At 54.0% G+C, this 11,719-nt stretch overlaps 3 protein-coding genes across 3 annotated transcripts; 1 reads left to right on the forward strand and 2 right to left on the reverse strand.

Annotated features, from left to right (window-relative positions):
* Nucleotides 1–2,067: 2,067 nt before the first annotated feature.
* Nucleotides 2,068–5,554, reverse strand: PG997_001171 (uncharacterized protein; the record flags this gene model as incomplete). Its single annotated transcript, XM_066805486.1, has 2 exons — nt 2,068–3,031; nt 3,087–5,554. The coding sequence occupies 2 exons, from the start codon at nt 5,552–5,554 to the stop codon at nt 2,068–2,070; spliced, it is 3,432 nt and encodes a 1,143-aa protein (XP_066675259.1).
* Nucleotides 5,555–5,916: 362 nt separating this feature from the next.
* PG997_001172 (AMP-binding enzyme) lies at nt 5,917–8,167 on the reverse strand (the record flags this gene model as incomplete). Its single annotated transcript, XM_066805487.1, has 4 exons — nt 5,917–6,019; nt 6,092–7,679; nt 7,740–7,865; nt 7,933–8,167. 4 exons carry the CDS (start codon nt 8,165–8,167, stop codon nt 5,917–5,919), a joined length of 2,052 nt encoding a protein of 683 aa, XP_066675260.1.
* Nucleotides 8,168–10,823: 2,656 nt separating this feature from the next.
* Nucleotides 10,824–11,719, forward strand: PG997_001173 (uncharacterized protein; the record flags this gene model as incomplete). Its single annotated transcript, XM_066805488.1, is given in 5 exon segments — nt 10,824–10,902; nt 10,966–11,094; nt 11,195–11,402; nt 11,428–11,459; nt 11,472–11,719. 5 exon segments carry the CDS (start codon nt 10,824–10,826, stop codon nt 11,717–11,719), a joined length of 696 nt encoding a protein of 231 aa, XP_066675261.1.

Consider the following 11,719-nt stretch of genomic DNA (forward strand, 5'->3'; position numbering starts at 1 on the left):
AGAAGATGGGTACCACTCGGCCGGTGTGCGCCTGGGGTCGACAAAAGGGAAAGGTTTGGCCAGTTGGCTTATACGGACGCCGGTGCTCGCTTTGCCATATCTAGTCTTGATGGCAAGATGCATATTGTATACCCAGGCAGGCGACGTAGTATGCGTCCTGATTTTTCGGTTTGATTTCGCGGCACAGCATAGCATGGAGTGGCGTTGTGGCACATGGTTCACGAAGCACCGAGCAGTCCTTGCCTGGACAAGCTCTGGTTTATTTTACGAGGCAGCGTGTATTGTATTAGCTGGCGAGGCACCTTGGTATGACGAAGCAGTCGATGGACACGTGGATATAGGCCCCGGAGAGAATAGTCACGACTGCCACCAACATAATGAATAACACCAATACCTGCCATGCCCGCCTGCATGCCTCTAGTCGGCGCCTAGCACCTAGTACTACAAGGTGATTCCGTCCAGGGTTGATGTTCCGTCAGTGATATCACGTAGCCCCCCCGCAGAAACCCCATCGACACAGGTACAGTAGACGATACTGTGCTCTCCATGTCTCCACACAGTTTGGAGGAAATAGGTACCGGATGGGGGAGGGCGGGCCCCAGTCTGTCAGTCCTGGGCAGGACAAGGTTTAGGTAGCAGGCAAGTCAGGTCGTAGCAGGTAGTAGGGCAGGCTGGCAGGGTAGGAGGGAATCTGGGTCTTGTTTGGCCAAGGTGGTAGTTGGCTGTCTGCTTCGGCTAGTTGCAGGAATTCCTGCAGGCCGGTCATGATTGGCAATTTCAGGAACATGGGAGGGATAAGACGCAGGCGGGTGGACAAGTATTGGTCGATCAGGGGCCACTCCGCGCTATTGCTTGTAGTAGCAATCGTCCGAGCAATCCACCGCTACTTTGTGATTTTCATTGGGCAACGGAGGTGCAGAGAAGACATACATACTTGTTGTATCTTGCATATCACGGGCTATTATGTAAGTTGCGAGTAAATATTTATCCCCCTTTCTCCATGGAGGGAGATGGAGATGGAGAGCAGCATCTGCCAACTTTTGACGTAATTGCTGAGGTAATTTGACTACATACATGCCCGTGTCCCATCCTTTGACGCTCTGTTCGTTCACAACCCCAGGAAAGTACTCAACGAGGGTCGTTCTTCTTTTTTTGGAGAGGGAGGAAAGTCCACCAAGAGGCCGAAGCGTTCCGATGGCAGACTGCCCCATACAACTCCTCCTGTCAATAGGCCCGACTCACCCATGGGGGATTTCTGTCTGGTCGTTATGTCATCACGATTGTCGACTTTGACCTGATGCCTGACCTGACTTCTGACCTGACTACGCCGTTGGCAGCATAGCAACCAGCGCAACTGGCCTTGCCGCGATTAGCTTCTTTTTTTTTCTTCTTCTTCTCTCTTTTCCTCTTCGTCTTCACCTACTCCCGTCTCTTGTCGGCCGTGGATCTATCGTGAAATAGAACGACAATAGTAAGCGCTATTGTTGTCGACACTTTCTCGATACAAGCTCACAAAACCATGGCCAGGCTGTTCTAGATTTCCTCGGGGCACTACTGTACATTAATGTACAAGTTCCCGTCCACGGCTAGTAGTAGTTCACGAGTAACAAGCATAGCAAGTTAGATGATCCGGGCAATTTGCACCCCATTGGGAAATAGAATCTATCAATTCGAGGCCCAAACAACCATCATCCCTCTTCGCGACGATAGTTCGCGCCCAGCCTAACGACACGCGAGTCAAAAGGCCGGCACGTCCACTAGCGACTCTCGTGAATTGAATTCTACACCCCTGATGCCTGGCTAATGCCTCCACGTGTTTGCATTCCGATATGATGTGATATCGTCTGTCCTCTTCGTCTAGACATTGTTCGTTTCGGCATAGGACTAGGGAATCAACCAAAATGCAAACGCAGTGTAGCTGTAATGGTTGTTGCAGTTGTACTACATGCCGGTATCGAACGGCCCTGCTCTTGAATGCTTGCTCTTTCTGTCTCTCTCATCGCTGCGCTAAAATACAAATGCTGCCCGCTCATGAGGAAATGCCCCTTCGCTCGCTCGCGTACTAATTCATACAGTGTCCTCGACGTCTTCGTCGTCTTCGTCCTCGTACACCAAGTCAAACTCCGGCTCCGCAATGTCGAGCTCCGACTTGTTCTCCGCCTCGAGATTCTCCACATCAAGGTCTAACAGGCCGTTTCGCCAGTGAGCTTCACGGGTGGCTGCGAAGGAGGAGTAGTTCTGCGTGACCTCCCTCAGCCGGGCGATGATCTGCTGGCTGTCGCCCCCTAGTTGTCGCGCCAAGATCATGCTACTACCGTTCTCTTGTTGTTGGCGCTCGATATCATCCAGAAGCGGCCGGCTCGGGTCACCGTCCACGTGCGCCTCGGCGCGGTAGAAGCCACATGCCGCGTAGTTCGGACCCTGCACCACGCCGATGGTAGGGTCCGGGTGCAGCCGTAACACCTGTTGTTCGAGGTATTCGTTCCTTTGCATCTTCGCCTCGGTATGCGCCGGTGTCGCCGAGGGTGGCGGCGGGACCTCTGCGTGCGGTATGAACGGCCGAGGTCGACGAATATTCGTCTGCTGGCCGGCCGGCTGGACGCTCCAGAGACCCGACGTTGCCGTCGCGATAGGCTTGACTTCCTCTCTTTCTCCCTCGTCGAGACTCAAGAGGTAAACGCGACCGCTGCCATCACCGACCGCAAGCTGCGTCTGGTCGGGGGAGAAGGCGCCAAACGTAATGGGGCCGGCGCACTCGATGAGATCTCGGATCAGGATGGCCCTCCCGTGGCGGATGTCCCAGACCTTTACCACTCCGTCCGAGGAGCCAGTATATAGACGATCTGTCGAGGACGCCCACTCCACGAACTTGACGCCCACGTCCTCCCTCTCCCGGTCTCCAAAGAGCTCCTCCACGGGCTCGCCGTGAGTGAGCACGCACATCGGCCTGTCGGTCCCGGCCGTGTCCCAAATGTAAACGTTGCCATCCGTGCAGCCGGCGGCCACATACGAATATGCAATACTGTTCTGCCTGTGCGGGATGTTAGAAATGTAACACAAAATAGGGCCGTGTCATAAATACGAACCTGATGACCAGTTCATTGATATCCATAGCCTGACAGTCCAGTATCTTCATGCATGTGTATTGGCCCTCGGTGTTTGGCTGGAAGATGCGGATCTGGGTTTTGATGTCCCCTTGGATTCTGTCGATTCCAGTTCCTTTCGACGTGGCCGCTGCAAAACAGGCCTGGAAGGGATGCCATGCGACTTCGAAGACGTTTTGAGTAGCGGCACTGTTCACGCTGATCTGCCGCTGGTTCAACGTATCCCACAAGCATAGCTCGCCGCTGTTCTGCTTGTCCTCGGGTATATCCTCCTCGTGGTCCGTCAAGCTTCTGGGCGAGTATCCGATTAGAAGGAGATGCTGCACTCCCGGGGCAAGGCCCCATCGAATGGCCGCCGGGAAATACGCCCACTTGTCAGAGGGCACGTAGTCTTCGTCGTGGACTTTCGTGTAAGAGTAGGAGTCGTAGTTATGATACACATGTCCTTGGCTCGGGTCCACGCATAGCTTGTAGACACGCACAGCGTCTGTTGCTACATCAGCCGCTGTGGCTACCATGGTAATTGCACGATCGCCAGCTTCAGGAAACGTGACCGTCTCTTTATGTTTCGAGGCCAGGACAAAGTTGACGCGGCCGCCATGCTCCCATGTGTCCACGGCTTTCATGTCATCGTCGTAGACCTTCCAGACCTTGACGGTTTTGTCGAAGCTCGAAGTAAAAGCCAAGTCATTGTGTCTGTCGTAATCTGACGACACCACGGATGTGTACAGCCATGGATCTTGGCTCTCGACCATGGATTCTAGGGAGTTATCGCCCGTACTCACCACCGGCCGCGGGATGCGGTGGTCCGCAAACGCCCGCAGGGTCCCTTTCGATGACCCCAGAAGAAGATTCCCGGGTTTGTTATATTGCTGGTTGTGGGAATCCGAATGAGTGGTAGTGCCGCAGATGAACCGGTCTCTCGAGGAGATCCAGCTGACGGTCATGATGTCCCCCGCGCAGTTCGTCCACTCGACGCGCGGCTCGAAAGAATCCTCTCGATTGGCCGAGAAGGCAGCCCGTAAGTTCTCATACCTTCGCATGATGCCTGAGCCAAAGGGCCGACGCCCAGCGATCTCACGCGCGTATAGCAGGGAAGGGACCACGGAAGTGCGCCGAACTTCATCAAGGGCATGTGTATCATCGCGACGGATGGACATGACCTGCGACGATGACGTATTCACCCGGCGGAAGTAGAGGTCGGTTATGAAGTTTTTCAAGTCCTCCGTCGATCTGGTCATTAGGACGCCCGGAGGTGTCTCCGGCGCAAAGGACATATACGAAGCTTCGTGGGCGTCAAATATCTGGTTCAGCTGCTTCCACTTCTTAGCTTTCTTGAGCAGGTGACGTAGATCTTCCAAGGTATCCCGTGATGCGGCCGTCAGACTGCCAAATAGAGACCGGGCCACTTTCTGAAGATATTCAATCTCGGTTTGGGTGAAGTCAACGTGAACCACGCGTGGCTCCTCCGGTAGACCAGGAATGGGCAATCTTGTAAGCTTGCCATGATAGCCAAGCAGACCGTCCCTGTCGGCCAACGGAAGGTATGGCCGTTGCCGCAAGCCAAACCATGTATTATTCTGCTTCTCCGGGCCGGGTTTCTTCAAAGGGTCGACTGCCTTGCCAGACTGCCATTGCTTGGCCTTGAGCCGGGCTCGAATTCTCTGCGGAGTAATGGGTTCTTCCTTGGGTGTTGGTGGCTCATAATGTATTCCGGGCGAGGCTTCCAGCCCTTCGTGATCATCGTCGTCGTCGTCGTCATAGTTATCGTAGTACTCGTGGGCTCCGGCTTCGGCAGAGGCGCCGAAGGACCGGTCGTTGTCGTTCGCGACTGGTTGCTCTTCCTGTTCAATCGAGGGCAGGACAGCTGCCACGCCGAAAGCGGCTTTGGTGACGATCTTAAGCGCGGCTGCTTTCCTCTGCGGTATACGATCAGTACACGGATCCAATGCACTCGACCGGCATAGACGTACCTCAAGGTCTTCTTGTACAAGGCGCTCTGCCGACACCCGTACGTGATCTTCGAAGTCCACGGACAAACGGCCGTGATTAGATTTAAAATTATGTTCGAAATCCTTATCTTGCTTCACGATCTTATCGAAGATGGCCTCGTCCAGTTTCTTTCGTTCATAATCGCTGTAGTCGTAGGCGTACAGCCGAGTAAGGGCCCGTTCTATATGTGGAAATACTTGCTTGTCCAGGCATCTCTTCAATTCCAGATTCAGGTCAACATCTGTCCTCCGTCTTTTCGCCGGACGTCGTTCATGCGGCGGCGGCGGCGGCGCGTGTCGAGACGCGTCGCGGGGTGGGGGAAAGTGGTTGCTTCCGAACAGGTGGCGCACGTCGGGGGAGTTGAAAGATCCGCGCTGCATGCGCTGTTGTTCGTCATCATGGAAATCGTCTTCGTCGTCATCCAAGGTTAGATCCACCACATTTATCGGCGACGGCATGGTGGTTACACATCGCCCATCGTAGGTGGTGGTAGTAGTAGGTAGTTCTCTAGGGTAACTAAGGGATATAATTCGAAATTCGAAATTCTCCATTTTGAGAATACACTAGCTTTGAAAAGATTAAAAAATATGAATTTTAATAATAATATAATAATAATTAAAAGTAATTATATAATTTTCACTTAAAATACTATATAATACTATAAATATTAAAGTATACTTTATAATAATTTTATTAGATTTATTTAAAGGGTTTTTATTAATAATAAATACGCTTAGCGAAAAGAGAGAGAGAGAAAACACTCGTAAAAAATCTAGGTCGCATTTCTCTCTCCTAATATATATTCATACAAGTGGTAATTCTACAATCTTGCTTTAATCGGGTTCTCGGCATTGATCTCAGCATACATGCGGTCGATCTCGGCCCGGTACTTCTTTGCCGTCTGGGGTCTTTTGAGCTTGAGACTACCAGGATGTTAGTACTGTTTTCGGATCAAAAATGGAGGGGTACCGTTTTAGAGGTTAGAGGGAACTTACGTGTGTGTGAAGAGGCCGTTCTCAATAGAGAAAGGTTCAATCTCCAACACGGCCTTAACTATCCGCTCATACCCGTTGAACTTGGCCTTCTTTGCGATGCCGTCGAGATGCTTGATGAAGGCCTTGACCACTCTTTCGTCTTGACAGGCAGCCTTTACCGCCGCCAGGTCATCGGGGGAGATTGTGTTCTTGACAATCTTGCTAGCGAACGGTGCAAAGTTAACAGGGTCAACTCCGAATACACCAACCAGAGTTGACTGGGTCGAGTCGCCGTGCACAAAGGCCATGGTCATGAGATTCGAGTTCGCCATCAAGGAGTTCTCCAGACGCTCGGGTGAGACGTATTCGCCATGTGCCAGCTTGAGCACGTTCTTCTTGCGGTCAATGATCTTGATGCGGCCCATCTCGTCAATCTCAGCAACATCGCCAGTGTGGAACCACCCGTCGGCGTCTTTGGATTTTTGCGTTTCTTCCTCGTTCTTGTAATACTCGCGGAAGATGCAAGGCCCTCTCAGGCAGAGCTCGCCCCTTGGCAGAGGCTTATCGGTGACATGGTAGTCCAGATCAGGAATGGACTCCAAGCAGATTTCTACACAAGCAGCAGGGGCGCCAATATTTCCGGTGCTGAAGTCGCCACGCTGCTGGAAGGATGCCACCGCGTACGACTCTGTCAAGCCGTAACCCTGAGTGAAGAAGTTGCCGAAGGCAGCCCGCAAGAACTCGTGAACGGCGGGGTCCAACGGGGCACTGCCGCTAACCATCGAGTGGGCCCGGTCCAGGCCGACAGCTGCACGGACTTTCGGTGTCCAAAACCGGTCGTACAGAAGGTGTGTGTTGTAGGCCTGGCCCGGTGGAAGCCTCATGCTGGCTTTCTTGGCATCAATGACTCGGCGCGAGAGTGCGCCCTTGAAGCCATCTGCCTCCACCGTCTGCGCCTTGATACCCGCGGCAATACGATTGTACAAGCGCGGTACCGAAATGAAGCCCGAGGGCTTCAAGATCTTCAAGTCGTCAACCAGGCCGATCATGTCTCCGTGGAAGAAACCCAACGCGGCACCTTCGGCAAAAGCCGACTGGTCGACCATCCGCCCGTAAATGTGGGCCAATGGCAGATACGACATGGATGAGTCCTTGTGAGACATGTTGCCCGAGGTACGTGACGAGCTCACGGCTGCCAGACAGTTTTTATGTGTCAGGACAACACCCTTGGGGTCGCCGGTAGTTCCGGATGTGTAGTTGATCGTGAGGACATCGTCCGGACGGGGTGCTCTGTAGGGAAGTGCCGCCTTCTTGCCAGCTTCCTCGACGCCGTCCATAGACCAGATCTGGACACCATGTTGGGCGGCGATCTTGTTGAGCAGAGCCAGCTTGGTGTAGCCTTCAGGCTCACCAGACTCTAGAGGGTCCACACAGACGATGAGCTTCAAGTCGGGAAGCCGGGGCAGAACCGCAAGAATGGTCGGGATATGAGGCAGAGAAGTAACGATGCAGGCGAGCTCGGCATGCTTGATGATGTACTCGGACGCATCAGGGCCGAGAGTTTCGTAGAGCGATACGGTATACAGCGATTGGCCAGCCAAGGCAATGTCTAGAATGCGTCAGTGAGTTGCAGGGTGGATTCCATCAGGCCGGGACAAGAAGGACTTACCAGTAATCTGCCATTCAGCTCGGTTTTGGCACCACAGCCCGACTCCGAACTTGTCGGCAGTTATGCCGGCTTTCCTGTGCAGGTCGAGGATGCCGGAGCCGAAGTTCTTGCATCGCTCTGCGACCTCTTCATACGTTTGCCACACATATTTGTTCTCCCAGACCTTGGTGGATGGGTTCCAGGGGGCGGGTACCCAGGCATCTGTTGCCCGGGAAGCGCTTCGCTGAGTCCTGGAAGAGTTCATGGAACGTGCGAACATTGGGGTCGAATGTTTCGAGCAAGGGGCCGTCTCGGAAGCGCCAATGGCGATAGATGGCAGTGCGGCCTTCTGTCTCGGTACCAGGAACCGGGACACCATAGGGGGAGCCGGCTGGCGGTGGCACGGCCAATTGATCGATACGCGCCTTCACCTCGTAGTTGGGGGCCATTATGGTTGGTTGGGTTGGGGCAAGCCAGCAAACAGCTTCGACTACTGATTTAGGCAGGAATTCGCAGTTGGGAGCACTGAACTGAGTCGAAATGGAGACGCGTTATACGTGCTGTGCTACGGACAATGTCGCGCGCGGGAATGCAGGTTGACGTCTTGACGCCTGGACTGGGTTAATCGATAAGGAGTTGGAGGCGCAACGATGAAACCGCTCCGGCAGGCCAGCGCCGATGTCGCGACTGTAGGGGAATGGCAAGAGGGCCTACGGGACTTGTATTGTCACTCGAAGAAACGAAAGAAGGAGCTGCCGCTGGACGGGTATGCGATGGAGGAATAACTAATACGGGTTGCTATGCAGGATACTATTATGTTTGTAGGGTGCGAGGTATTGGAGTTTCTTGGGGATCAATAGGAGCACGTCCAGCTACCTCATCGTACAAACAATAGCCGGCTAGCTCCACATGCCTCGGCCCTCGTGAAAGCCCACCAAGCACCAAGCCATTGGACTTGTCAGCGGATCACGCGGCTCACGCCCCCTTTCAAAAGCCGCATGTTCGCTCGACTCATTATTCTCCGGTATGCGATTGGATGGTTCGACGTCAGCGGAGACTTATGATAAGCCCGGGGAAGGGTGTACTTGGGTCTTTGTAAGGTACTTATATGCCCCGACGACGCCATCCAGGACTCTGGGGAAGCTGCGTAGTTGGCTCTGGGCGGCTTTGCGATGGCGTCCTCACGTGCCAACCAGCAACCAGCCAGCATCTTCGCCGTCCATTTGGAATATCCGGACCGCGTATTTGCGCATCTGCGTCGTCCCGTCTGACTTTTCAGCATGCAGGGCAGGGAAACCAGAGAAACACTCATGCCATGCACACGTAATCTGTAGGTATCGAAACATTCGGGCTTCCATGCAGGCAGCAAATGCAGTGTCCTTCTCAATCCCTCATCCCGCTGACGCAGTAAACTTAAACAAATTCGGCTCGATTGACTCGACTGACCCGACTGACTCGACCGACCTGGGTGCACAGGGCAGAGCGGAAGAAGATCATACTCCACGCTCCGGCCTCCGGAATGTAGTCGACGAAGCTTATGTCATGCCCCGAGTCTCTCTGGCCGTTGCGTGGTAGTAGTAGACGACGGGACATTTCCACTACTAATAAGTCGAGAGTCGAGACGGGCATGCTCGTGCTCGTTGCCAAGGTTGCTTGTTCTCGTGTCCTTCAACGGTCTTCCCAGTTCTAGAACTCCGGCCTGCCGCTGGCGATGCTACCGAATACCACACGCTAGCACCTTTTCCCAGGGTTCGCTTTCAGATCTAAGGGGCTGCTCCCCAAAACCCACCTTTTGGACTGTTTCGGCTGATGGAACTCGGGCCCCCGGCAGCCAAGCCATCTCGAAAAGGCGTTCTGATACCGTCCCAAGACTTTACCAAGACTTCTCCAACCCCATCAGGCCCCGGGGTCCCTCCCCAGAAGCGACCTGGACAAGAGGAGTGCCAGGTCCTTATTTTTCCATCGCTGCGATGAACGCACGGAACGCTGTTTCAATCGGTGGTTTCTGGTTGCATCCAGTCTTCCTTTTCGTCTCTCCTTCCGGGCAAATGCTGGCCTGCCAAGGCAAAGGTCTTACGGGCTCCGGCTCCCTAGGCTTCTTCGAGAACTAGAAGAAACAAATGACATTGATGTTTGAAACAGACGACTAGCTACTGCCATTCGGGGCGGGGAATCTGAAAGAAGAAGAAGAAGAAGAAATAGAACGCCCCGTCTGAGATTGGTGTCAGTCCGTCAAGACCGGGGTCCCGTCTCCTGTGCCTAGGTTCCATCGACGAGAGCTCTCTGCCATCGTCCAGAATCTTATTCTTCAGCACGGGCTGGGTTCTCCAGAGTCCAAATAAACTTAACCATCCGACTTGACTCATCTCTTAATCTTCGTCTGTGTGATATCGTTCATCTAACCGCCCGACACTCTGATCAGAACTCTGATCGGTCGAATCAATCAAGCAATCAAGCAATCGACATGCCTGGGCGCGCAATAATATGCAGTTCGGCATGCTGCTAATTAAAGAATACCCGATATCTTTCAACATACCAGTGCTGATTGCCGAGCCCAGGCTCTTTTCTCTAGATCAGCATGGCCAACAATCTGCCCTTGCATTGACGTGATTGGATCTAGCCCGTACCATCGGCATCCGTGCATGGTGGCATCCCATGTGCGGCACGTTTCAGATGGATTTCAGAGGTGTGCATCACCGCAGAGGTTAGCAGGTTGATCGCCTTGGCGTTGGGCAGGATACCCCGGCCTCTCGTTTCTTACACGGCGATGCTTTAACAGTCGCGGCGTCCGCAGCGCATAAAGTGGAATCATTTCTTCTACTCCCCTCCAAGCCTCCTCTCCTGTCCTGTTCCTTTTCTCCTATCATGCCTGGTGCCGTTATTCCCTTCTAAACCTGTGTGTGTGTGTCTTCATAATTCTCTATTCGCTCTCAGCTAGACGCTTCACCCATCTTACATTCTTTACTCTCTCTCCCTCTCTCGACCAGCCAACCATATACAGGACATCGAACTGCCATCACTATACGAAAGGAGTTGCTTTGCATGACTTCCCATCTCGACTCACGCTTTCCTAACCGACAATCTGCGTTGTCCCGCTCATCCAGCATGCCTTCCATGGTAATCTTGGGCCTGCGAGCTGCCCAGCTCGTCTTCGCCATCATCATCATGGGTCTCTCGTCCTATGGTTAGTAGTAGTGCCTGGAACTCAGCATAGTCCGGGGCAAGACGACTAACAAGAAGCTTATAGTTGCCAACTGGTACAACGTTGACACCTTGACCACCTCTCCATCCCAGATCAACTGGCTTCTGTTTGTCTCCATCTACACCATACTCTCGGTCGCCTACCTCGAACTGGCCCCGAGATTCATGCCCAGAGGTACGTCGAACAAAAGATGAACTCTCTTATTACCCGAGAGCACGGGAATGATAAAGAGGGGAAACAACGGGATTACCTTATACTGACACGCGGGGATTAGTTGCTCACCCTTACGCCACCATCGCCCTCGAGCTCACCAACGTAATCTTCTACTTTGCCGGCTTTGTGGCCCTGGCTGTCTTCATCTCCAAGCTGCTCTTCTGCCGCGGCACCGTGTGCGGCGCCGCCCGCGCCGACGTGGCGTTCGGCGCCTTCGAGTTTGCCCTTTGGGTCGGCACTTCGGCCTTCCTGGCCAAGGACGTGGTCAGGTCGGGGTTCCGCGGAGGCCTCAAGTTGGGGGGCTCGGGCGCGTCCGCCTCAACGGCGTCAGCCCCCAGTCCGGCCCGCAAATGAAGGAGTCGCAGGTCGCATGAGCGTGCCCGTCGTCCAGCTGCCCCGCCTGACCACCAACGGCTTCGCCGTCCGCCGCAACAGCACCAACTCGCCCATGGCCAACTCGGCCTACACCGAGATCCCCCTCAGCCCCTACATCTACCGGCCGTCCCTTGACGGCGACAAGAAGAGCCCGGGGCTGCTCGAGAGCAACTGGGAGCCGCGCCGTTCACCTCGGTTCCTGGATGTTTGA

Source organism: Apiospora hydei (genome assembly GCF_038363865.1).
Source record: "Apiospora hydei strain CBS 114990 chromosome Unknown utg000002l_segment0_segment0, whole genome shotgun sequence".
NCBI classification, from domain to species: domain Eukaryota; kingdom Fungi; phylum Ascomycota; class Sordariomycetes; order Amphisphaeriales; family Apiosporaceae; genus Apiospora; species Apiospora hydei.